This window comes from Mus musculus, chromosome 10 (assembly GCF_000001635.26).
Source record: "Mus musculus strain C57BL/6J chromosome 10, GRCm38.p6 C57BL/6J".
Classification (NCBI taxonomy): domain Eukaryota; kingdom Metazoa; phylum Chordata; class Mammalia; order Rodentia; family Muridae; genus Mus; species Mus musculus.
In genome coordinates, this window is record NC_000076.6 from 77,985,705 (window position 1) to 78,013,039 (window position 27,335).

The 27,335-nt window shown below is 53.2% G+C and overlaps 1 protein-coding gene across 2 annotated transcripts; it reads right to left on the reverse strand.

The window, feature by feature from the left end:
• Positions 1–1,242: 1,242 nt before the first annotated feature.
• Pfkl (phosphofructokinase, liver, B-type) lies at positions 1,243–24,103 on the reverse strand. Of its 2 annotated transcripts, none has more exons than NM_008826.5 (22): positions 23,895–24,103; positions 19,737–19,810; positions 16,306–16,383; positions 15,607–15,796; positions 14,972–15,137; positions 14,431–14,475; positions 14,122–14,230; positions 11,820–11,915; positions 10,616–10,708; positions 9,540–9,665; positions 8,432–8,496; positions 7,678–7,741; positions 6,688–6,834; positions 6,312–6,382; positions 5,650–5,737; positions 4,968–5,120; positions 4,438–4,602; positions 4,186–4,247; positions 3,862–3,973; positions 3,161–3,260; positions 2,971–3,076; positions 1,243–2,653 (listed from the first exon to the last, which is right to left on the reverse strand). In NM_008826.5, the coding sequence occupies exons 1-22, from the start codon at positions 23,977–23,979 to the stop codon at positions 2,506–2,508; spliced, it is 2,343 nt and encodes a 780-aa protein (NP_032852.2). In that variant the 5' UTR covers positions 23,980–24,103; the 3' UTR covers positions 1,243–2,505. The 2 variants fall into 2 exon arrangements, with proteins under 2 accessions (NP_032852.2, NP_001345722.1); NM_001358793.1 differs by having other exon boundaries at positions 10,616–11,054.
• Between the last annotated feature and the right edge of the window lie 3,232 nt (positions 24,104–27,335).

Below are 27,335 nucleotides of genomic sequence, written 5' to 3' on the forward strand. Positions count from 1 at the left end.
ATCCAGCCCCTTGAGCAGAACAGGAATTGGCCTTTCAAGGGTTTGGTGCCCTCCCATCCAACTCACAGCGGGGAGAGCTAAGGCTGGAGGTGTAACCCCCTGGAAGGGTGGATGTGGTGCAAGAGAAGAGAGGAAAGAGATGGCTACTCTGTACCTGAAGCCATTGCTATCACCAGGGCCCAAAGCCACCTTGCAGCCAAGCAGGTAGACCCTGAATCTAGCAGGGGTTCCATACTGAGAGTTGAGTCCACGCTGATGACAATGACCCGACTCCACCTGGCCATGAACAAAATGAGCCACACAGGCCCACCCTTCATGCCTCCCCATTGCAGAACCCCCTGTGTAGCAGACGCCCAGACTGAGCAAGCGGCTGGGTAGGTGCTGCTCTAATCTTCAGATGTCCAACTATAGCCTGCCATGTCCCCAGGCCCTGCGCTGCTTTGGGGGTGGAGGGAGAACACACTAACAGGTATGGACATTGATGGTGACTCTGGAACAAGCACAGGTGTCTCCCAGCAGTCCTGAGAGACCTGAGCCTGTCAATTAACCTGGAGAATTATTAAGAGGCCTTACGGTAGCCTACGAGGCTATTCCAGGAAGGCTTAGTAAAGGGGGAAGGCCCTCTCCAGGGACTGCCTCCGCTAGCAGGCAGCCCAGATATTGGGTGCTCCAAGTAAAAGGCAGTGCTGCCTGCCAGCCCTTCTTGCTGCTGTTACCACCCTCTGCTGACATCAGACACAAACTCTGACTTTCCAGTGTGGCGTGAAGATCCTCCAGGCCCTCAGCACTAGAATGGAGCTGCTGTGAATTTAGCAGCTCCAGGGCTCTCAGCCTCCCCAGCCAGCAGATGGCTGTTATTGGTGAAGTCTGGATAAAGATGGCCCTCACAGGCCCATAGGGAGTGACACTATTGGGAAGTGTGGCCTTGTTGGAGGAAGCTTGCTACTGTGGGGTGGGCTTTGAGGTTTCAGGAGCCAGGCCTAGTGGCTCACTGTCTTTTCCTGCGCCTGCAGATCCAGATGGAGAACCGTCAGCTACCTCTCCAGCACCACATCTGCCTGCATGCCGCCATGCTTCCCACCATGATGGTAATGGGCTAAACCTCTGAAACTGTAAGTCAGCCCCAATGAAATGTTCTCCTTTATAAGAGCTGCTGTGGCCATGGCGTCTATTCACAGCAATAAAACCCTAAGACAATTAGGCTACCAAGCCCATTTGTGTAAGCCAGTCTGGCGAACCCACTTTTACAGTATATATACATTCTATTGGTTCTGTTTCTCTAGAGCCCTAATATACAGGCCTTGTTGCCATGTGCTCAAGACCAAACCCTCCAGGGTGCTGTGATATGACACTTACACTCCAGGACTCTGCTCCCAGCAGCTTTGGGGGCTCCAGCCAGATGAAGCAGCTGGGTACATGGCCTGCAATACCCCCACAGAAGCCTTACAGTGACCCATGGGGGGAGACGTCTACCCAAGGAAACCACCGCCCCAATGCGGCCTGCAGGTCCACAGAGCCAAAGTCACAACCCTTGACCTCCATACACGGAGAAACCAGAAACAGCCTCCACCTATTGTAAATATTGTAAAAATCCAGGCACTGTAGAGGATGGACCCAGCAGCAGCTCACGTAAGAAACCCTGATAAGGGGCTTAGAGAGGGATCTGAGGTGGGGCTGGCCAGGGCTCAGCCCTTCATAAACTTCTCTGAGGAGCCAACGTCCCGACCTCAAGAACCTCCTGAAGGGCAGCAATCAGCCAAGAACACTATACTGACAATGACAGTCTCCTCTCCAGACCGGGGCACATTGCCCACAGGCCGATACCCCAGCCATTCCAGGGCAGGTATGGGGCTCACACGAGCCTCAGTAGCTCTCTAAGGGCTCAGGTCTCCCTAGTCTCTTCCCGGGAGGGTTCCCTAAATTCCAGTCTTGTAGAATAGCTGTGGGCAGGACTGGAGAGATGGCTCAGCGGTTAAGATCACCAACTGCCCTTCCAGAGGTCCTGAGTTCAAATCCCAGCAACCACATGGTGGCTCACAACGGTCTGCAATGGGATCTGATGACCTCTAATGGTGTGTCTGAAGACAGCTACAGTGTACTTATATAAATTAAACAAACTATAGCCTTGGGTAAGGTTTGCACCTGAGTCCTGACAACCCTCTCCCTGGACTCCTCTGGTCATGTTGTCCCAGTGACCATGCTCTAGACAGGTGACTTTATTTCTAAAAAAGTGAGGCTCTTTTCAGCCGTGTGGTGAGGCAGCCAGCTGGCCAGTGAGGGAGAGGCAATGTGGGTCTGACTGGAAGGTAGGGGCCCCACAGGCTCTCTGTCCTGGGGGTGGGGGGAGGGCTAAGGGAAGAGCCCCAGAGCAGCACAGTAGACCCCCACATCCCTCAGCCAGCCACGGGCTCCGAGTTCCCCTTGAGTTCCCCTCGGTGCTGGGATCTGTGGCTAGCACTGGGAGGGTGAGAGTCCGGGAACGCAGGAACAGTAGTGACAGTAAGCTCAGAAACCCTTGTCTATGCTCAAGGTGCGGCGTGTGACGTGCTCCAGCTCCCCAGACACATAGTCTGCCATGCTGATGCGGTAGTGTGCCAGCATCTTCAGCATCAGCCGCAGATTCAGCCACCACTGCTCCCGGGGCATGCGGTGCCTGCGCAGGTCAAGGTTGGATAGTTAGTTACAGAACTGAATCCCGAGATCCCTTAAACCCCGAATACCTAGTCGCCATCATGACCAGGGTATACAGGGTACATCTGGGTGCCCCATTCCTCTGGCTGGGAGTGAGGGGAAGTACTTCTGAGGTAGACTCAGATGCAAGAGTCACAAACCCTCCCCAGACCACCCTGTGCTGGCCATTGAACGCATGGACAAGACTCCTGTTCTTCAAAGCCTGCTAGGGGCCCTGTCCTGGAAAGTTCTGGGCCTCCCAGGGTCCTCCCTTCTCCACTCAGGTCCACAAGGACTTACTCAAAATCAGTCTCTTTCTTGAGTTCTGTGACCGGACTGAAGGCCACTACCTTCTTCCGCAGGCCGATCACACAGGCTGAGTCTGGAGCATTGGCAAACACCCGCCCTGTTATGGGAACAGGTACATGTTAGCAAGTCCAAGCCTCTAGAGACCCCGAGAGCGCCAGGTCCGGCCAGTCCACCCACCTACCTTTACGGTAGACATCACGTAGCTTCTCAGACACCCACAACATGGCCTTCACCCCCAGTTTGGTCCCATAGTTCCGGTCGAAAGGGGTTGGAGCACCACCCTGGAAACAGTCAAAACCATGTCCCTGGAGCTGACCAAAGACTAGACACAATGGCGGGGGGGGGGGGGGGGGGGGGAGGATCCTAGGCCACATGAACCATGTCTCCGTGTATCCTTGCAAGCAGCATGGCCACCTGAGGGCCTCAGAGCGCTGCCTAGAAGCCATCCCAGGGGTCAGAAATGGACCCATAGGGAATGGCCCCACCCCCAGGCCTCCTGAGAGCCACCATGTGACAACAGGGTCTAGACACTAGACAGGAGGAGATAGTCACAGAATGACAGAGGCTTGGACCACCTCCCAGAAGAGGAGGTCTCAGTCCAGAGTTGAAGTGCCAGGTTTGGGTCTCAGCCCCATCCTCCTGAGGTGAGAACTCAAAAGATGGGCCTCAGTCCTTTCTCCATGAAAGAGAAATGGGAACAGTCAGTACCCCAGGGTGCTGGAGAATTAAAAAAAAAGCTTGACAAAAACCTTCTCCAGACCATGCACGAAGCCTCTCCCTCCAGGGTCCTCCCAGGAACCCCAGAGAAAAAAATAGGAATGGAGATGGGAACCCCGGCAGATTTGTACCGCAGGGGCCAGGGGACCGCCCTCAGAGCTGTACCTGCTGCAAGTGGCCCAGCACATTGGTCCTGCAGTCAAACACGCCCCTGCCTTCTGAGGAGTACAGGTTGTATAGGAACTCTGTGGTGTAGTGTTCGTGACACTTCTCGTTCCTGTGGAGACATACAAAGCGGTCAGCGCTTTCTGGCTCCGCCCCTGCCCCGCCCCACCCCTGCCCCCCCCCAGGCCATATAAAGGTAGAATGGGATAGGTGATGAGGTCTGGCCTCACCCCCGCCCCACCAGAAAAAGGTAGAGTGGACTAAGAGAAGAGGCAGCAACTCGCAGTCCTGTGCCACTCTGCTCATCACCCATAGGAGCCTCACCGGAGCACCAGTCCCCTCTGGATGTCTGTCTTCATCTTCTCTGTCATATGCTCCACATTGGCCTGGGAAGGAGAGGCGGTAAGCTAAGAGGTGGGCAGACAGGACCCAGCAGCCTCAGGGCGAGGAAGAGACCAATGACGCTAAAACACACTACTTAAAAATGGAACTTGCTGACTGACACCCATTAAGTGATTTGGACGGCTAGTCAGACTCATGGGTGGCTGCAGAGCACAGGAGCGGGGCTGGGCTCACCTTTAAGTCATGGATGTTGAAAGGGTCCTCAAAGACGTAGGCAGCATCGGCACCCACAGCAATGCCGGTCACAGTAGCCAGGTAGCCACAGTAGCCCCCCATGGTCTCTACAATGAACACACGCCGCTTTGTCCCTGAGGCTGACTGCTTGATGCGATCACAACTCTGGAGAGATCAAGGGGGCCGTCAGAGCCCAGCATTGGCAGCTCACTACAATAATCTCAGTTAGTAAGGATGTTGATAGGCAAGTTCAAGGCCAGCCTGAGCTATGTAGTGAATTCTAATCAAGCCTGGGCTACAGAATGCAGCAGAACCCTCTGTGCCCATCCTTCCCAGTCTCCACGGACATTGCTACAAAGGATCTCAAGGCAACAGCAATTGCGTCCAGTACCAAGGGCTCCCCCAATACACATAACAGCTGGACAGGACAGAGCCTGGGCTACCTCCGCTGGGTCTGCACAGACCCAGGGGCTAGGAGACCCACTAAGCAACCAGCACATGCCCTGATTATACTCTCCAGGATACCTCACCTCCATTGCAGCGTTGACAGCCGTGTCTGAGCCCAGGCTGAAGTCAGTGCCAGGCACATTGTTGCTGATGGTGGCTGGGATGACACACATGACAATGCAGAGTTCCTCGTAGCGCCCCCGGGCCTCCACCAGCTGCAGCACACCCTCGTAGGCCTGCAGTGCAGGAAAGAAAGCCGGCAGGGGTGGGGGGTGTCTGTGAGGCAGGGTCCCACCAGAGCTAGGGAGCCATCTTGCCCTGCCCTGTTTGATGACTATGTGTGATACCATGGTAACACAATCTACTCCCATCCAGGGGCTGGGTGAGATGCCTGGATGGAGCTGTTCGTCTAGACACTCGTCCTTCCAGAAAAGCAGGGTCCTAATGAGGACCAGAGGGTTGCAGCTCCTGGGTTCAGACCCACCCATGTTCATATGAACCATGTGGCAAGAACTCACCAAGCACCAGGACATGCCATCGGCGAGCCCCATAGACCTCGCTGCCCCTCCTTTTGGGGACCTATTTCTCCTGATATCCTAGAGCTAGCCTAGTGTACTCTGTAAGGCTTTCAGAAAGGAAAATCCTATCCCCAACCTAGCCCCTATACTCATAGCTTTGACCCTTTGGCTGCTCTAGCCCAAGGACCATGTTTGAGGTCACATTTGTGGGCACAACAGCAAGTGACCCAGGATGAGAAAGCCTCACCTCAAAGCCACCAATCACCAGCAGGGCGTGGATGTTGTAGGTGCGGAGATTCTCCACAATGGCCTCCAGGTGGGGCTTGGGCAGTGTCCTGTGGTTAGAGAGACATCAGCCTGGCTAGGAGGCATACATACAACTCACAAAACCAGAGTGCCTCTCATCTCAGAAAAATGTGTGGCTCAGCCTTTCCCAGAGCCAGAGGTCTGTCCCCAAAGGGCCTCTCCGTGGCTTCATGTGGAACAGAAACACAGATTCGAGAGGCCTGGGCACGTACTCAACACCCTCGTTGGGCACTGTCTAGCAATGGCCAGGCCTCTGCCTATCAGTCTACTCTGGGTGTCCCTTCTGGCTGAGGTGGTGACAGGAAGGGGCATTCTCTCCAGCCTTTGTAGCCCCACTGACTTGGGCAGGACAACTTCCCATCATCATACAACATGACCACCCATAACCACCCCAGGCCAACTCTGAGAAGGATCGTGACCCTAAAACCACCAGGTCTTGGAATAAAAACCACAGCCCACAGACAGAAAGAACAGCCTGTCTCTCATGAGGGACACCTGTGCCCCAGCTGAGCTGGGAGGTCCAGGGCTGTAGGCCTGGAGTTCAGGACTAGAGTCTCTACTTGTCCCATGCGCTAGGCTGTGCTCTGTCCAGGAGCTACTGACCTCTTGGTCCCCAGCATCGAGCCACCACGTCCCAGCCAGCCTGCCACATCATGCCAGCCCACTTCTTGCACCTGCAGGAAGACCGTGGCTTCAGGAAAGTGGTCTGTTTCACCAGCGACCCCTCAGGCAGTTAACAGAGACCCTGTCAGAGCTGGCCATCACCCCAAAGGAGGGGCCTGGGTCTCAGGGCTGATTATGAGGACAGAGCCCTACACTTTCCACACCCAAAGCAGTCAGGCCTTCCCCATGGGCTATCATGTTCCTTCATGTGCCTGAACTGGACTGCCCTGTTTACACATCCCACGCCACTCAGATCTTCAAAGGTGAGTGACTGAGCCCACAGCCCAGACACCACCTACATCACCACGACACCTACCTGACCCTTGGCCAGACCCTCAAAGCCATCATGCACGATGTATACCGTGTGTCCCTCGGAGATACCAGTGCGCACTGCGGAGCGCACAGCTGCATTCATGCCAGCAGCTGGAGCCCCCACATTCAGGATGGCCAGGGAGAAGTTGGACTTCAGAAAGAGAAAGGACAGAAATGTAAGCCACGGGGCCAGAGGGACACCTGAGCAGCCTGGATGCTATCAGCTCCCTTATATACAGAGTAATAGAGCTATCCTGCTCATTCTAGAAAGTTCTGGGAAAGACTAAGGGAGAAAGTGCAAGTCCTGCCTACATCGCTAGGTCTCCTGGCATGATAGTGGACACCACGTAACAGCCAGGCTCACAGGCACAGCCTGATGGGCTGGATCAACAGCTGCTTCCAAGTCCTCGGGCATCAGCCAGCCTCAGACAGGAGTGGTACGGCCACGGTGGGGGAGGGGCAGCTGCTCTGTACCAAGAACTGAAGCACTGGCTGTGGTGCTAGGTTAATATAAAGTGATATATATATATATATATATATATATATATATATATATATATCCATAAGCTGTAGGAGCCAGTGTGCCAGCTCGGAGTATCTGAGTGGGACCCTGGTCCCTGAAGCAGCAGGAACCAGCCCTTCCTCCGGAGATATCTTTCCCCAGGGTCTCAGCTATAAAGGAACAGCTCAACGCATTGTATTTATGATATATATCATATATCAGGGGCAATTCATTCAATAGTCCTTGAGCAACACTAGATAGATTGTGTTGTAGCTGGGCCCTATAGCGGCATTCAGAGCTGAGTGCAGTCCTCAGTCCTCAGCTAACACCTGAGGCAGGAGGACGGAGCTCCTGCTGTGCACTCCCCAGCCCCAAACTTGGAACTCAGCACCCCACGAGGCAGCCAGCAGGGTAGTAGCAGCCGAGGCAAGAGGAAGCTGGAAGATGGGAGAACCACCGCATTGCACCTGAGGGCTCTGCCCTCATCCTTACCTTCTCTTTAGACACCTTCTGGTGGGCAAGGAGCTTGTAAATTTTCCAGTTGTTCTCAAAGCTCCTGGAAAGGAAGAAGACCGTTCCGTTCCCGGCCCTGCGCCATCCCTCTGGCTACACACAGCCACGAACTCGGTGAGAGGCAAGGCTGGCTGCTCAACAGTCAGAACGGCACACGGGCATCACGCATGCGACTCTGGGAGCTTAGTGACTTCCCAGCACAGGGCCAGAACTCAGATCAAAACCAGCCAGATCCTGTACAGTCAGCTTGTATCTTATCGCTATGTCCCACCTGGGCATCTTCAATACCCACATGAGATCCAACAGGACACCAGGGTGTGTTTTCCCAGGTCACAAAGCCCCATGGCCTGAGCACCCATCCAGAACTCAGACCTCGGGGCCAGGTAGGTGCAGGAGGTGGCATGCCGTGCCACCAAGGACTAGAGTCCACACACCTGCTGGCCCCCACCCCCGTCCTCCAGTAAGGCACACCCATAGTATCCAAAGTTGGTCATGACTTCTATCCGTCCTGCAGTACTACTACCCTGCCCTCCCCATACGCTCCCTATAGGTCCTTCCCTGGCACGGAAGTCCCTCCCACACCTCACAGTTAGCTCCCTCCCCTCAGCTCCTACAACAGTGGGTATTAGTACAGAGCGCAGAGGGGAGCGCGGCCCAGTGCCTCGTAGCACTGTCCGAGATCCATGCTCACCCCTACCTCCCTGCTGCCAGAAACAATGGCGACCCTCCTCACCTGCCACGGAGCTGGATGGCCTCGTCAAACCTCTCCTCGTCCATGGCCTTCTGCACGTCCTTTGTCTTAAAGAGAAAAGACAGCCAGGTTGTCAAGGAGGCCAGACTACACATGCTGACACAGGCTGCGGGGCTCGAGGAGGGACTCTTAGCTGACACCTTCGTGCCATAAGCCCCGTTTTCAGGAGGCTCAAGAGACCCAAGCGTGAGTCCTCCCCTACAAACCAGTCCTGTGCTTCGCCAGGCTCCAAGCCCCTCAGAGTCTTGGGAATGAGAGGACCCCCAACCTCACCTCCCAGACCCACAACCAATACCCAAACTGGTCTAAACTAGGGCTAGGGACCAAGCCTCCCTCCTACTCCACAGCCCAGCATTCCAGGCACCCCTGTTCATCCCCAGCTACAGAGCCCCCAAACCTGAGCCGAAGCCAGCATCTCCCTGCTTGGCCTCACCTGTACCCCATCCTAAAGTCCCTGCTGTGGCTACCCTACCTGCCAGAGCCTTACCCAGTATACCATCCTTTCCCTCCCATCCTAATCCCAAACGCCTAGTCCCCTACCCAATGCCACTGCCCCCAGGAAGCTGAGATCTCGATCCCCCAGCCCCTGATAACACTTGTCCTACCCTCTGGCCAGCTTCTCCTGGCTTTCTTTTCTTTTTTAAAATTTGTTCTTATATATTTTATATGAGCACATTGTAGCTGTATAGATGGTTGTGAGCCCTCATATGGTTGCTGGGAATTGAACTCAGGACCCCTGCTTGCTCTGGCCCCGCTAGCTCCAGCCCAAAGATTTACTTATTGTTATATGTAAGTACACTGTAGCTGTCTTCAGACACACCAAAAGAGGGCATCAGATCTCATTACAGATGGTTGTGAGCCACCATGTGGTTGCTGGGATTTGAACTCAGGAACTCTGGAAGAGTAGTCAGTGCTCTTAACCGCTGAGCCATCTCTCCAGCCCCTTCTCCTGGCTTTCTGAAGCTCAGAAACCCCTTGCTCTCCTACTGCAGTCCTTGCCACCGCCCCTCCACCCCATATACACATAAGCAGAGGGACTTGGAAGGGGCTCTGAAAGGACAAGGGTTCTTCTGAAGGAGGCCGCACTCACCACTTGCACACACTCCATGAGAGGTAGCCTCACAGACTGGTTCCCGGAGAGGCTGACCACACAGGCCGGCGTGTCAGGCGTGGCCTCTAGCAGCGCCATCACGGCCTCCATACCCATCTTGCTACTCTGTTCAGGAGAGAGGGCAGCGTGGCTAAGGGCTGGCTGGCACAGCCCATCTCGCTGCACACAGACGCACTGCAAACCAACACAGGCCCCCTGCTGATACACACACTCCCAGCTTTCTGAGCCTCCCCGACACTGGCCCAGATCATGATAAAGTGGCCCGATGATCAACAGTCATAACAGTTAACCAGGCTCCAATTCCCACCAGAGTCCCCACAGCCTGGCTAAGTGGGCCTGGTGAGAGGACTCCTCTCTCTGACTGAAAGTGTCAGCTAGGGCTCCAGGGTTCTTTCTATAACATCCCGCACTGGGACCCTCATATGTCACACTCCTGATGAACATGAGCTGACAGGCTGGGACAACTTGTCACTGACACAGCAGAGAGAACAGGCAGGCAGCCAGGGATAAAGGACTCGTGAAAGACCTACTCCTTGAGCAGGTGTCCCCTGGCTCACCCTGTAGACATCTGGACTCAGAACTGGCAAAAAGATGTTGGCAGTCCCATGATAGCCAAACTGTAATGAGCTGGCTGTTGTCCCTCACCTCTGCCCAGGCAGCTTGTCCCACCAACATCCAGGGCATCGGCTGAGCATAGCTCTCAGGACATTTCAGATCCTGGTGGGGTGGTATCTATTGACCTTGTGCCCAAGTCTTGGATTCCCTTGGCCTCTTTAGAGACTAGAGTTTCATGTAGGGTGTGGAAAGGCCTGGATGAGCCAGGGAGTCCCCTTCCCATAGGTTTATGTCCAATTCTTCAGTAGGGCCAAGGAGATGGTACATCAGGGTTCTTAGCAGAGCAAAGTAGATGTTGTATATACAGGGGTCAAGCCAGCCCAGTTCCTCAGTACATGTACATGTGTACACACGTACACACATACACACACACACACACACACACACACACACACACACACACACACACACACAGTTCCTGCAGAGGCTTATAAACATACCAGGATTCGGTCGAAGGCTGAAGGCGTCCCTCCTCGCTGTACATGACCCAGCACAGTCACTCGTGTATCGAAGCCCAGCCTCTGAACCACCAGCTATTTGTCAAAAGAGCAGAGGGTCTGTAGGTCCCTTCAGTCCAGTTGTCTATGAGCCTAGATCCCATGGTCCACCCATGTTGCCTTAGATTTACAAACACAGAGGTTCCCCAAAACCAGCCTGAGAAATAAGCCACACTATCCAAGTGTGAGGTTCACGTGATATGTGCGGGTCATGTGATCGTGTGAGTGTACATGGAAGGTCCGTGTGTTTGTGCATAGAGAGATGTATCTGTGCATACAGGACCGGCTGTGTTTCATGGCCTGCAGCCCTGGCTATTCAAAGCTGAATGTAGTCTCTGGCACTTCTGCTCAGTGTCCGCTGGACCTCTGTGGTTCTGGAGGCCTAGTTACAGAGAGGACAGGAAATAAGGTAGAGACCTAGCAGAGAATCAGAAGATATGGAAGCACAATCACTGGCTGAGGGGGCGGGGGGGGGGGGGGGAGAAAAAGGTAGGGGCTGGGTTTCCCTGAGGGATGGCCACCACCACCGTTGCCACCACCACCACTGTCACCACCACCATTATCACCAGAGGCTAGAGAAAAAGCTCTTCACAGTCCTAACCACTACTTATGTTCCAGATCCTTTAGTTTTGTTTTGAGATAAAATTTAATGATGCAGCCAGGGCTGGCCTAGAATCTGTACGGATGCCAGGCTGGCACAGAACTCACATTCCTTCTGCCTCAGCCTCCCTAGTGTGAGATTACAGGTGTGCACACATCTGGCAGCTCCATGCTATTGAGTGCTGAGTCTGGAGTGGGGAGTGGGGATGGGGGGTGGGGGATGGGGGGATGGAAGGGGGAGGTAGGGGCACTCTATCACTTGGAGAGCTGACAGAGCTAGGACCTAATACTGGGGTGCTGAGGGACCCCGTCAGATACACAGACTGAATAAAGTCAGGACCCAACAGGTTGTCTGGGCTCACAATACGGGGGACAGTGCCTTGGACCAGACCTGGATCCTCAGCTTCTCTAGAGATCCCAGCCAGCCACGGCACAACAGGTAATGTCCCAGTGCCTACTTTTGCCCAGGGCAGGACCAGCACCAATCTTCAGGAGATGCTGCTGGAGTCAGGGGACCCACCCTGCCCCGGGAAGCTGCCATACTCACATCCTTCACGTAGCTGGATGAGATAGGCTTTCCATGCCGGTCAATGGCACCCTCTGCGATGATGATGATGTTCAGCCGAGAGCCTCGGCTCCGAGTCTATCAGAGAAGAGACACTGGGCTCACTCTCCAGCTATGGACCACTCGATACACATGGCCACCAAGCCAGACTCACTGGGGTCGGGCTGGAGAGATGGCTCAGCGGTTGGGAGCACTGACTGCTCTTCTAGAGGTCCTGAGTTCAAACTCCAGCGTTACATGATGGCTCACAACCATCCTTAATGAGATCTGACACCCTCTTCTGGAGAGTCTGAAGACAGCTACCGTGAACTTACATATAATAAATAAATCTTTAAGACTCACTGGGGGCTAGGAAACTGTATCTGCAACCCACTTGAGCAAAGTGAACTTTCTCCCCACCTCTGAGAGAGGAAAAGAGACCCGAAGTACATAGTAGAGCGGAGGCCAGCCAACTAGGATCCTACCGTCCCCATAGCGGGTAACAAGCAATAGGCTAGGGAGTGGGGGCAGGGGATGAGCAGGTACTGGATAGGGTGTCTGCAGGGGGCATGCCACATATAGTCATTCCTATAGTTAGCTCACCAAGGACCCTCAGGTCCCATCTCAAGTTATTTCTGCATCCTTTAATGAGGGACCCCAGCCAGACACCCCTGCCAATGGCAACCATCAGCCAGGGGTCCAGGACATACTCTACCCAAGAACTAGTAGGAGGCCAACAGGTAGCACAGGGGACCCATAAGGCTCAGCACCAGCTCTCTTAGTATGACAGTCCCACTTGCTAATCCAATCATCATGGAGCACTCTCACCTATGATACCTCCCTCAGAGATTTGACAGACAGACAGACAGACAGACAGACTTTCATGAGAATCGCTGTGCCCCACAAGCCTCCAAGGCAGCAATGACCCCCAAGGCTAACGTAGGGACAGGGTGGAAGCAGCTCTCGAGAATCTCATTACACAGCCAAGGCTGGCCTAGACTTTGCATGGCACCCAGGCTGGCATAGAACTCATCTTCCTCCTGCCTCAGGAAGCTGGAAGCAGCTTATGAATTGCCCCAGGGGTAGTAGAGGGAAAGAAAGGGCTTCCTGGAAGGGGAGTGGGATGCTGGCAAGGAGCCCAACTTCCAGGCCAAGGTTGCAGGTGGAGGGTAAAAGCCAGGGCTCCTCCCATCCCTCGATGGTGCTTGAGCAATGGGCAAGGCAGGAACTGCCTGCCTCTTCAGGAAAAAAAGCGAAAGCTCACAGAAGCCAATCGTCCTAAACAGACAGAACAGAACCAGGTACGCAGACCCAAGGTGCTCAGGACTCACTGAGACAGCTAGGACTAGTCCACCTCCATCCTGCCTGAAGCTTCACTCAAGAAGGTTCTAGAAAGAGGTCATGACCCCAGGAAGCTCTACTGCCTGGATAGGATGCACAGGTGTAAGGAGGTACCACCTTCCCTGGGGACAGGGACCTGTGGTGTGCCCTGGGGCTGGTCACATGATTCTACCTCTCCTTCAGAACATAGGTGCCCCAGAATATAGAAATAAAAAGGGCAGAGTCACTGGGCAGACAGGTTGAGTGGTCTCTGCAGAGTAGGGTTTACCTACTTTTGTCAGAATCACCTCAGTTTCATCCCAAGAGCTGTGTCCCGAGTAGCCTGCTACAGACCAAGGAACCAGCTAGTTCACCAGCTGTCTTAGAGGTACCTCTCCTACCATTTCCCTTCCTTCCAGGACTCCCTAGTTAGGGCCTGGTATACGCCACCGGCAGACACTTCTAGACAGTTATATGCTGGTTTAGAACCCCCACCCCCCCTCACAGGAGCACAGGCCCAGTAGACAAGTAGCTAGCCCCCCCCCCCCCAGACCCTTCACCTACTCTTTGGGTCATTACATGGTTATCTCTCACAGGGTTCTTGCTCTGGGCCCTAGCTTATGAAGCCACTTCTCAGAGACTAAGAGCTAAAGCCAGCACTCCAAGAAACAAATTTGCCATGTTCCCTGCATTGGCCACAGAGATGGACCCAGACAGTGACCTGAACGTCTCCACTGGTTCTGCCCACAGAGGGTAGGACCACAGGAATGTCTAAGTCACCAGCCCTATGAACCTCACCTAGGCATGTGTAGCAGTGAGCACCAAGACCCTCACACAGGCAAGAGCAGACAATAGCCAGCACTATGACCCTCCTAGTTCCCCAGAGGGAAGGGATAGATGCTGTGAACCAGTAAGAGAAGGACAGGTCTCAGGGACAATTGCCTCGGAGATTCTCGAGTGGCTGAAATCCCTAGTGGCCACTCACCTCGCCCAGCCTCTCACACATGAAGTTCTCCCAGCCATCCTCAGGGGGCGCTTCAGGAATGAATAGCCAATCAGCCCCGGAAGCCAGGGCAGACACCAGCGCCAGGTACCTGGAAGAGCAGAGGAGCCAGCCTGCTAGGGACTTCCTCCCTGTCTCTCTCCCTACTGCCTGCCAGGGCTCCCTCATATTCATAACATTAAATGATCAACTAGTACATGCCAGACACTATGTGCTCACCCCCACCCCCACTGTCCCCATCCGGCCCCAAGTGCCCCACCTCTCCCTGCCGACTAGGATCAACCTCCTCACCCGCAGTGCCGTCCCATCACCTCCAAAACAAAGGTCCTCTGGTGACTGTGGAGAAGAAAATGGGTGTAGATATCAAAGCCAGGTCTTGGGAGCCACACATTTTAACCTACTACACTAGACCAAGAAGACAGGGGTAGTGAAAAAAAGACAATGCCCATCTCCTCATGCCCAGGGCTGCCCTGAGCTAGGAAACACCCACCAGTCTACCAGACAGCTTGAGAGCCTGGTACTGAGCCAGACTTGGTGATCCCTGGCTGGAGGCCAAGAACCCCCTTCAGGTGTACCACCACCGTGGAACGTGGTAGCCTCTGACTGCTGGGGTTCACAGCTAGTGCTCCACTGACACGTAGAGGGATGGGAGCTGACCCCCAGAATCTCCTCTAACAGGAGGCATGGATGGGCCTAGAGGCCATCAGCTGAGGATACAGTTGCAGAGCCCGTTGGCCACCAGCACCCACGGCCCCTGCAGTGGCAGCCCCCTAGGAAGCCAGCTTCACTACCGTGACCCCAAGCCAGCCAATGTGTATGGATCCTCACTTACCTTTGGGCAGTGGTAGTGATGGCGTCAATGACCTCCATAATGCGGTGCAGGGCTGAGTCTGTGCCAATGGTCATGTCAGTGCCACAGAAGTCGTTATCGATGGAGCCCACCAGACCGGCGATGGTCAAGTGTGCGTAGTTCTGAGCTGTGGACTCTGAGATCTTGCCTGGGTCGGAGAAGCAAAGACCAGATGAGGACCACCACCTAGCCAGCCACTTCAACCTCCACACCTTTTTCTGCCTCGTCCACCATCTATAAGAAGGCGTACAGCCCAGCCAGGAGCCTCCGGAGGACCAATGGGGGGTACTGTGCTCCAGGTTCCCCAAAGGAGGCACCTTCCCCACAGCAACCTTGGGACTTCGAATCGAATGTCACCCAACCCATAGCTACACCTCTGCAAATAGATGTCTATGCCCCACATCAGACTCTCTCCAGAATCAGCTACAAGCATGACCACCACACAGCTGGAAGGAAACATGTTATGCTGGAACACAGGGTACCACCTGGGCTTCCTCAAGCCAGGAGCCTTGACCTCATGCTGACCTTATGACCTGCAGACTATACCACATCAGGAACAAACTTTAACTTCCAGCCACCACCAGAGCCAGATAAGAGCCAGCTCTGCACGGACCCACCTTCCTTCACCAGCTCCTCCAGCAAGCTGCCCCACTCGTTGCGGAAGATGTTGGCCCCCGTGAGGCTGCCGTCGCCACCGATGACACACAGGTTGGTGATGCCGTGTTGGAGCAGATTGTAGGCTGCAGCCAGGCGGCCTTCCCTCGTAGTGAAGGCCTTACAGCGGGCACTGCCAATAATGGTGCCACCCTGCATGGAAGAAACAAGAGCCTTCAGGTGGGGTGGCAAAATGTCCCTGGAGGCATCAGAGAGATGCCATTGCTGGATGAGGTGGACCCCACAGAATTAAACAGGGGAGAAGCCTCTAGAATCTTGTATAGCTCCTCCCACACCCTGGCCTTTTTCCTTGAGTCCAAAGCCTTGGGGGAGTTTCTACAATCTTAGAACTAGAAAGCACACCCCCCCTCCACACACATACAACACAGACCTCAACACATCCACACACATCCACCCATACACATCCCACATACACACCACCCACCAGGCAGAACCGAACCTTCCCTGTCTCCACCCACAGCCTCCCTGGTCTAGACTATTATGTCTTGGTGTGTGTGTGTGTCTATCTGTCATTTCTACATGTCTGGATGTCTGTGGGCCCACCAGCTCTCTGTGCCGGAATGCCTCTGTGCATGAGTGCACACCCACACGCGCTCACACACTCTCAGGGTGGGAAGGAGCCACCTGGCTTCGAGCCTCACCAGCTGGATGATATTGGAAACGCTGAGCCAGTTGGCTGGCTTGATGTTCTCGCCTCCTTCCACAAGGCCCTCGTAGCCCTGCAAGCGAAGGACGACATTTGAGAGAGCAACCCCATCGTGGCCAGAAGCACTGTGCTCACTGGCAGTGAGCAAGCTCAAGGGGCCCCAATGGCAAGCCCTGCCACTCGAAGGCCCAGCATCCTACTCTGGGACTCTGAGCATGCTCCACATGCCTAAAGGTCTGCTTACTATGGAGGAAAACGCACAGTATGTGCTGTGGCACAAGCAGACACTCAAAGACTGTCCCCAAGCTGAGCTCATGTCATTGTACCCAAGTCAGAGAGTCAAAGCCAGGACACAGAACCCCAAGGGAAGGCTGATATCCTTCAAAGGAGATCTGCTCAGTGTGAGCGGTGGAAATGACCTGATTGTGGTCTACAGGAATATAAGTGTATCTTGCTACACAACAGCAGAGCATGACACCCTCCCTACCCACACACATTTGTAATGCCTACTAAAGGCAGAAGTCAGGCTGTCACACTATACACATCTCATGGGAACGTGCTTTAGATGGAAAGGCTCATACCCAAGGGAGAACTCACAAGTCCCATGGACTCATAGGCAGCCACAGGTACCTGTGGTCAATTCTTCACACCAGAGCAAGTCCAGGGTGCTGCCCCTCACAGGACCACAGAGCACCTATCTTTCATCCTGGAGGTTTTGGATTGGATCATAATGGGGACCCAACTTGGCTCCTTTGCAAAACTCTGCTGTTGCTCATCAGACAGCAAGGTGCCAGCCAAGAACCTCGACCACACTGTAGTGTCTGCCTACAGGGAGGTTTTATACAAGATGGACATGGGATGCGGGTACTTCTCAAAGGCGATGACAAGATGGATGGCCTCTACCACGATGCTTTGAAGCCTCAGGGGGCACCAGGGAGAAAGGACCTTCATGCTTATCCTGGGCCGTCCAACTCAGCTCTTCCCCGTGCTCTTCCCCGTGCTCCTCCCTGTGCCAAGTGGCAGGGCCCCAGAGGGTGGGCAGTGAAGGGTCAGCTCAGGCCACAGCAGCCACCCAAGCAGCTCAGCCTTCAGCCCTGCAATCTAACCAGAAGGTTCTAAGGAGCCCCAGGTAGACAAGGCACCCCAGTCTGGGGACTAGCTAGCTTTCCTAGTCCAGGCCAGGCCAATTGTAGGTAGCTCCTCTGGCCACTCGAGAGCTCTAGCAATGATAGGGAAAAGACCATGCAAGTCGGAAGACTTCAGACACCAGTGCTAAAACACAAAATCTAAAATAAAAAATTTTAATTAATTAGTTAAATTAATTAATTAATTAAAATTAAATGGAAAATGAGTCCTCCCTTATCTCCTAGTAGGTGGTCTTTTAGTGACTGGGTACGTAAATGGGGGCTGTACTTTGAGCTCAGAGACCCACAGGAGAGGTGCCTGGGCTTTGAGTGTGTCAGCTTCCCTATGGCAAGGGAAGGGGAGCGATTGCTCCTCTTCCTCTGCTGCAGGGACTTCTATGCACCAAGATTTCCTTACTTCCAAATTGGGAGGGATTTCAGAGAGAGCTGTGAGAAGCAGGTGGGGTTATAAAGACATTTAAAAGAGGACAGAACACTCTGAGGCTTGGGAGAGCGACAGCGTGGACTTCTCCAGGGATTTTTTTTTTCTTTTAAACAGTGGGCATGTGGGGCCTTGTGGCTTTCCCAGTCCCACTGCTGAGAGTGAAATATACAGGTTTAAAGGTGAGATGGTGAGGTTTATGAGGGGTATTGTTTAGGATTAAGCGTGAATGGGGAGAGTTGGAAGCGCAAGGCTGGACAGATGAGAGCACAGCTAATCAGCTTTCCTTGATGTCTTTGAGACATTGATAGGTGACAGACGTGCTGTGAGTCACGTCAATGCAACAAACAAACAAACAAACAAGCTTTTGCTTTAAAGATTATTCTGGGGCTGGAGAGATGGCTCAGCGGTTAAGAGCACTGACTGCTCTTCTGAAGGTCCTGAGTTCAACTCCCAGAAACCACATGGTGGCTCACAACCATCCGTAATGAGATCTGATGCCCTCTTCTGGGGTATCTGAAGACAGCTACAGTGTACTTACATATAATAAATAAATCTTTTTTTGTTTTGTTTTGTTTTTCGAGACAGGGTTTCTCTGTATAGCTCAGGCTGTCCTGGAACTCACTTTGTAGACCAGGCTGGCCCCGAACTCAGAAATTCACCTGCCTCTGCCGCCCGAGTGCTGGGATTAAAGGTGTGCGCCACCACACCCGGCTTAATAAATAAATCTTTAAAAATAAATAAATAAATAAAGATTTTTTCTGGCTAGTCTCTTAACTCAAAGATATCCTCCTGCCTCTACAGCTGGAGTGCTGGGATTAGAGGCACTCACCACCCACACCAGGCTCTCAGTATTCCCACAGAACCCAAGAGGCTAGGATCCTAAGGAATTGAGGCCTTATCTATAGCTAGGACCCAGTTGTCCCCATTTGGAGCCCCCATATTCTCAGGCCACCAGCCACATCTGCCAGGCTCCTTTGCCTCAGATCTCTGAGACGCCACAGCCGGGTTTGCAGGGCTTTCTGTGCCACCCCCATCCAAGCTTGAAGCCTGAACTGTACTCACACCCCCACACCTCCTAACTATCTCTCCCTCCCCTCCATCTGTAGAGCAGAAGGCTGGGTATGGCCCTGCCATCACTTGGGGCCAGGGCAAAGGGACAAGGACACACCCAGCAGCGAGAGGGAGGGGCAGAGGCCCTATGGGAAGCAGGTTGGATACATTGTGTGTAAAAGGTGAATACAATACAACCTCAAGATAATACAAGGGAATTCAGGAGCCTGTGAGGCAAGGAGACAGACACCCAGGGAGTGGGTGGGGAGAGAAAAAAAGAAAATAGCTCACAGACTACAGTGTCTGCCAGAAGTGACAACAGGGAGCCCCTGCATCCCCACTTTGCTTCTTATAGGCCACAGTGTCTAAACAAACCAGGATGGACAGTGTGGCCCCAGAAAGGGAGTGGGGGGAGGGCAGTCCTATGTCCCTAAGGTTCTAGGCAAAGGCCCCTGGGTGAGGTGGGATGTGGGATTGTGCTATTGACCGGCATAGGTAGGATCCCTCTTAATGGTTCCTCCTATTGATCTTATTGTCCTGGCTGGTCTTCTAGTGACTGTGGGACAAATTATCAGTGGGCACAAACCCCATAATATGTTTCCATTCTGCAGATGTCTAGGCTCTATCTCCTTCCCCCAGACAACATCCATTCTGTGAGTCCAGGCCCAGCCACCTGAAGCTTCCAAGGTGACCAGAACACAACAGACTCTCCCGTGCCACAGAACAATGTGTTTCCTGCAGGCACACACACAGGTTACCTCACCACAGGCCACCCCCACCACACACCCCCACCGCACATGACCTTACCTCATAGATGAGGAAGACTTTGGCCCCCACATATATGCCCATACGGGTCACAGCCCTGACAGCAGCATTCATACCTGTGAGGGAGTCAGGACACGCCATCAGTCCAGGCAGGGAGAACTGGACCCTCCCGTACGTAGCCCCCCACCCCAACCTAGTGAGCTCAGGGCCTGGAAATCAGAGCCTGGCATTAAACTCCTCTCTGAAACACTTCGAAGAATATGGAGGAACATGGCAGCTGCTCTTGTGTGGGCCTGGTTTCCTTCCATTCTGGGCTCTGTTGCCCTATGTATGGCAATAGGAAGACCCTGGTCTCACCTGTTCAGCAGAGAACCCCACTCTTGCAGGCTCACACAGCCAGGTGCTAACCATGGGGCCTAGGCATGATATATGGGGACAGTAGAACCCAGAGCAAAGTCCCAGGCCTCTGCCATAGGCTAGCGTACGGGGCAGGAAGGTGGCATGGGCTTTGAAGACCATGCTGCCTCTCTGGCCATACCCCTCCCCCTACACCTCAGCAAGCAGTTGAGCAGAGCACCAAGGGTCACTGGCTGTACCTAGCTGAAGGGTGTCCTCCCCGTGTCCTCCCACCTGACTGGAAATTCTACTTCTGCTCTGCCTCACACCTTCCCAGGACCCACAGCAGGAAAGGTCACTGTTGCAGAAGCAACAAATGCCTCCAGTCCCCTAGGCAGATGGGAAGCAGTATTAGTGCTGAGGCTGAGGTTGGAGGGAGCAGGGGACATCCCACACACCCAGAATGCTAAGCTCCAAGGCCTAGAAAGAAGAGTCCACAGCCAAGGCTGAGGCGTAGGCTGCTGGCTCCCTCTGAGAGATGAGCTTAGTCAGTCTGCAGCAACCACCAAGCTTCCTTCTTCCCCTTAGCCCATGCCAGCAGGCCCAGAGGAGGGAGCCTAGGTCCTGGTAGGTAGGATAGGAGCCTTAGCAGCTGAGATAGAGTTTGAAGATGCCAGAGACCAACCAGGGGAGGGGAAGCCACACACTCTTGGGAAGGCCAGTCTTAGCTGTCAAGGGTATCTAACCAGGCAGCCTGGAAGGTGGCTGGGGTGGGGGTGGGGGTGGAGGGTAGCACAGGGCCATGTACAGCTTACCCCTCCGTTACATCCTAAAACAAAGCCTACACTGAGCCCTAGACACAGTACAGGTGCCAACCCAAGCAGTTCTCAGCATTGCAGAGAACAAGCTAGCAACTCTCATGGAGACGGCCCTTCTTGTTAGAACAGGGTCCTCGAGGGGACCTGTGAGAGCAGAAGCCCGAGAGGGCCGCAAGAAAGCTGCTTTGGCAAAGCGTTCCTGTTACTGTTGAACCACTCTGTAGAGTGCCAGTCACTGTGTTGATGGGCTAAGAGTCTGGGGTTGGAGGACAGGGGCACCCCCCAGCTTGATGCACCCAGTGACACTTTCTGCTCTGCACTGAGGCCAGGGAACAAGGGATGGCCAGAAGGGGCAGCATGGCCTTCAGTGCTAATGTCACGTTTCTGCTGTGCATGCTAGACTGTGGCAGAGGTCTGGACTCCCACCCTCTATGTGTGCCGCTGTCCCCACAATTCATTTTATAGCCCAGAACTCATAACAATCCTCCTGCCGCAGCCTCACAATTACTGGGATTACAGGCCTGAGCCACTGCACCCAGCTAAAGGCCTTTTCAACTGCACTTCAATTTGCTTTTCCTTCTCAGAAAGGAAAAGGGCAAAGACCAGGCCCAATCAAAGAGCCATTAGCAGGCAGCAGGCATTGTCTGTTGGTCTGTCAACGGATAGCCATAGCTGCCCTCTGAAGAGCCAAAGGCTGGATATGCATTTGTTGCAAAAATTACCTCAGAGAGAGACCTTTGGGAAAACAAAGTGTTATACAGACACCAAGAGATGATCCCGGGCCTACCAAAGTGTTACTTATCAGCTAAAAAGTCTGTGTCCAATCCCAGAACCGCCCCCCCCCCCCCCTCAGCGCAGGCAGCTCGCTACACAAACAGGAAATCAGGGTCTCCCCTGACCTCAGGGAAGACAGAACCACAGAGCAATTTAGGTACTGGGAAGAGACGGGAAGGAACAGCCAGAGTGGACCAGGCTTCGATGTGACTGAGATTAGCCAGGCTGGTTTGTTGCAGTTGTTTGGTTAATTGGTTTTTTTGTTTTGCTTTTTTTTTTTTTTCTACCTGTGGTTCTTTTTAAACAAAGTCCTCCAGTCAAACAGACTTTGGTGAACAGCAGCCCTCCTCAGTTCCCTAACATGACTCTTGGCCAACAGGAAGGGAGAGACTTGGGTCTGAAAAGGATGGGTCTTCCTGCCTGGCTCAAAGGAAAAAAGAAACCTTTTCATAGGCCAGAGGCAGCGCACAGGTTAGGCCAAGGAGCTGGTTACCTCCAGCCAGGCCAGGACTGGGATCTAGGCCCGTGTTGCCTTCTCAAATGAGGACTGGTGTTCACATGTTCACTGCATGCAGATGGGGCTCCGTGAGCACACAGAAGGCATGAGGAGCCCAGCAGCTGACTGGGCACAGAAGAAAGCAGGGCCTGGGGAACACACCCACAGGCGCTTCCAGAATTCAGGCAACAGAAGGCTCCACTCTGTCCCATACCAGCTGCTGCCCCTTGCCCACTGATACTGACCCTACCCAAAGAGGACTCTGGGAAAACCTGTAGAGATCTTGCCCTGAAGCCAGAATGGAAATGTAAGCAGGTTTTGCCTACCCTCTCCTGACCAGGAAGGGCCTCCTGTCTCTGGTTCCTCCACCAGCCTCCAAAACAAATGTCTGTCACCCTGGTGGCCCTGGCCTGGCAGCTGCCTCTCACAGAAGGCAGCAGAAGTCCTCGCGCAGAGACCACTCAATATTACCATCCCTCAGACACTGGGGCCTCCCTTGCTCAGACAGGAGCCTGAGGTGGATAGCCTATCTATGCCTGCCAGAGGCAGGAGCCCTACAAATGGGACTCAGGACTCTGCTGGCCTCACTGAAATGCCTATCTAATGGGTGATGTGGGCCTAGTCAGGGCCTCTCTTGTGGTCCACTACCATGGGTGATTCTTCCACAGGTCCCCGGCCCAGTCTCAGTGACAGCACTGGGATGTACAAGCTGAAACAGCCCTGAAAAAGGGTATGCTGACTGCCAGCCTAGACCAGGCCCAGGGGACCCAACAGAGATTTGAGATTTCCAGCATTATGGGAGTCAGAGTGACATTTTTTCCTGCCTTCCTGGACTTGCAATCATGCTTGTAAGATGTATCTATCCTGTGTTGTTCCTACCGATCTCTTAGGTAAGGGCTGGGCAGTCAGGAACCCCGCTTAGGAGCATGTGTGTCTGTATTTCCTGAAATGTTTGGAAGGAAATGGCGAAGCTCAACTGCAGTGCTCAGGGAAGCCAAGCCCCTTGAAGCTCCACGTGTCTTCCTCAGCCCCCAACTGGGTAGTATTTCTTTTCAGCCGGACCCAACTAGAGCCACAGACTTCGCACATCAGCAGTCAGCCTGGAACCAGGCCACCAAGAGAGGGGCTGAGAAGAGGGCAGATCCTCCCAAGCCCAGACTTTTCCCTAGCCTTACCAGGCCGAGAAGAGGCTGTGCACCCTCAACTATTAGCCCTGTGGTGCTTGCCCTGTTACACCGGTAAAAAAATACCCCCGCTCCACGCCCTCTGTTCTCCACTTAAGTCTCCATCCAAGGGACAGGAAGCAGCCCAGGCAAAGGCGTGTGGGCAAGCCTGCCTCAGTCTCACCCCATCCCAGTACAGAGAAGGTAGGAATCACAGGCTGCACGGGGGAGGGTACAGGGTCCCTGATCCTTTCAAATTCCGGCCTGTGAAACTTGGCCGGCTGTGCTTCTCTTAGAGGTCCTGACACGTGTGGCCTAGAAAGGAATAGCCCGGTGCCCTAAGTCTGCGTGCTGCGCGGACACACCCCCAAACCGGGCGGACCTAGGCAGCGCGAGGGCGGGGCGTGCCAAGGCCCGTGGCCTGCAGCACGTACGCCAGCTACCCGGGGCGGAGCTTGGGGACAGGGACCTGAAGCCACGGTGCTCCACAGGAGATTGGCTGGCCAAGTACACCCCAGATCCCTAGGCGAGGGGCAGTGGACAAGCCCGAAGGGTTCCGAGGACAGGCAGAAACCCCAGATCCATCCCTAAACACGCCCCCGCGTCCCATCACCTTGCGCATCACCGCCGCTGGTCAGCACTCCAATGGCCTTGCCAGCCCCCGACATCCGCAGTTTCTCCAGGTCCACGGTAGCCATGGCGGCAGCGGAGACCAGGAGCCCAAGCTCCTCTCCCGCCGCTCTGCGTTCCGCGCCGCTGTCGCCTGTCCCCGCCCCGTGCGCCTGCCTGTGTACCCGGTTTGTCCCGCCCCGCCCCGGCTCCGCCCCCAGTATAACGTTTGACTGACAGGCTCGGGGACCTGGTCGCCCCTCTAGTGGCTGCTGGAGAAGGTAGCTGCGCTAAGAAAGGCGGAGCGCACGCCAGTCTACAAATGTCTGCGCAGCGGTTCCGGAACCCTGGTTCCCCAGGCCCGCCACCGAACTCCCCAGGTACCCAGCAGCTAGGATCAACGTCCTCACCAAATGAAGTTCACAACCTGAGCCTGACTGAAGTTTCTGGGCAAGTGGAGTTCATGCTACAGCAAGCTGATTTTACATCTGTCCAGGCGCTGTTAAAGGAAACCTGTAGCCAAGTCTCACGGGCATTTTAAATCCCACTTGGCCAGCATCCGGGGATGCAGGTGTGGCTTGGGTGAGAATTCCTAAGCCGCTCCTTGAGTTGATTTAGGCTTGCAACAGTCTCCTTCGAGCCGAAGTTAAAAAAAAAAAGGAAAAGGAAAAAAGCCAAACAAACAAAAAAAGGAGAAAGAAAGAAAGAAAGAAAGAAAGAAAGAAAGAAAGAAAGAAAGAAAGAAAGAAGGAAAGAGAGAGAGAAAGAAAGAAAGAAAGAAAGAAAGAGAGAAAGAAAAAGAGAAAGAAAGAAAGGGAGAAAGGGAGAAAGAGAGCAAAAGAAAACATAGGAAAGCTGCAGTTGTATCTGAGACGATAGCCACGATTCGTCCCATCGCGACTGCTGAATGTAGTTGGGGATTTGGAAAGAGAAACACTTAGCGTAGCATTTTTACTTCAGGGTGATTTGCTAAACCTGCCGCTTCTCTCAACTCTCACAGCTCCTGGTTCAGGCGAGTGGCCTTTGCCTGAGCACAAAGTGGGGAACCAGCCCCTCAGGATTGGTTAGAGGGATTCGAAGCTGGTGGAGCAATGGTCAGATCCAGGACTCTCAAGGAAAGCTACCCACAGTCCAGAGCGCTGGATCTGGGCTGCCATGGTAGGGCTGTCCTGCAGAGATGAGGGTACCCCATCTGACCCTGACAGTTTGTTGATTTTTGCCTGGTTTTGCTAAATTCTTTAAGAGCTATTTTTATTGTCTGGCAGTGGTGACACACGCTTTTAATCCCAGCATTCAGGAAGCAGAGACAGGCAGATCTTTGAAGGTCAGTTTGGTCGATAGAGCAAATTTCAGGACAGCCAAGGCTATACAAAGAAACCAAGAACAGGGATAAAAGGAATAAAGGAAAGAAGGAAGGGGCGGTCCGTTTAACTCAAATTCTAAGAACATAACAGGGCTTTTGTTGGTGGGGAGTGGGGAGGTGTTTTGGCTGGAGATATGGCTCAGAGGTTAAGAGCACTGGCTGCTTTTCCAGAAGTCCTGAGTTCTAGTCCTGACAACCACATGGTAGCTCACAATCATCTGTAATGGGATCTGGTGCCCTCTTCGGGTCTGTAGGCATACATACAGGCAGGCCATACACACAGTATACATAATAAATAAACCTAAAGAAAAAAAAGAAAAAATGTTTTACTGGATTGTAGGGGGGTTATAACTCCTGCATAAAAGGTTATAAGAGGGCTGATGAGATGGCTCAGTGGGTAAGAGCACCCGACTGCTCTTCCGAAGGTCCGAAGTTCAAATCCCAGCAACCACATAGTGGCTCACAACCACCCGTAATGAGATCTGATGCCCTCTTCTGGTGTGTCTGAGGACAGCTACAGTGTACTGACATATAATAAATAAGTAAATCTTTTTTTAAAAAAAAAAGGTTAGGAGAGAAAAACTTGCTGTAAACTCAAGTTTCAAAGTAGTTTATAGAAAATACTAGCTGGGCATGGTGGCACACGCTTTTAATCCCAGCACTCAGGAGGCAGAGGCAGACGGATTTCTGAGTTCAAGGCCAGCCTGGTCTACAAAATGAGTTCCAGGACAGCAAGGGCTATACAGAGAAACACTGTCTCAAAAAACCAAAAAAAAAAAAAAAAAAAAAAAAAAAAAAAAAGAAAAGAAAAGAAAAGAAAAGAAAATACTAATGTCTAATGTGGCTTACAATGGACTAGAAACATCAAAAAAGGAGCATAAAAGCTATATACTGGCTATAGAGCCCTCACAAGTAGCCGCTGCACCAACATTTTTGATCATCATTTTCCTGTCATCTTAGCACCTATGTGTATATACATGTGTGCCCTTCTGGATTCTGTTTGTTTGTTCTTTTTAAAAAAAAAAACTTATTTAATTTATATGAGCATACTGTAGCTGTCTTCAGACACACAAGAAGAGGGCATCAGATCTCATTACAGATGGTTGTGAGCCACCATGTGGTTGCTAGGAATTGAACTCAGGACCTCTGGAAGAGCAGTCAGTGCTCTTAACTATTGAGCCATCTATCTCCCTAGCCCTGTTTGTTCCTGAGACAGAGTCTCCATGTAGCCTTGGCTGGCCTGGAACTCAATGTGTTTACCAGGCTGCCTATGAACTCACAGAAATCCCCCGTCTCTGCAAAGGCATGTATCACCACTCCTGGCTCCCATTTATAGTCTTATTTTTGTTTTTGGTTTTTTCGAGACAGGGTTTCTCCGTATAGCCCTGGCTGTCCTGGAGCTCACTTTGTAGACACCAGGCTGGCCTCGAACTCAGAAATCAGCCTGCCTCTGCCTCCTGAGTGCTGGGATTAAAGGCGTGTGCCACCACGCCTGGCTCATTTATATTCTTAAAAATACAATGTGATTCCACCTCACTCATTAGAAGAACCATAGGTCACTATCCATCTACAGATGGCAAGTGCTGACCAGAATGGTCTGCTTGGAGCACTTAGGCACTGAGGAGAGAAAGCAAACTGCCTGATGGGTCCTCAAAACATAAACATGGGTTCACTATCTGAAGTAGGTCTACACTGCCGGCTATTCCCAGGTTATCCATGCTAGTGGCGACCCTGCTGTCAGGCTCTGCCCTCTGAAGCAGGAGCCCTTGCTGCCCAATCAGGGCCAAAATATGCTGTGTGTCTCTCGGACTCACGACTCAGTAAAACCGGTAGCCCAAAGTTCAGGGGACTGGAAATTGGGCCTCCTGTGTTACAGTTGGCACAGCGAAGCCTATGCTATCCAAAAGGCAGTGGGCTGTCTCCTGGGAGTTAGCAATCAGCCAACTTTCCAGTAGTCAGGAGCAAGTTAGTAAACTCACAAGGGAAAAAGGATAAATTCTGCCTCCTGGAGAGTCCAGAGTGGAAGCAGTATGGCCCTGTTTCAAAACCACCATCAGCAGACCCTTCTCGAGCAGGCGCGCG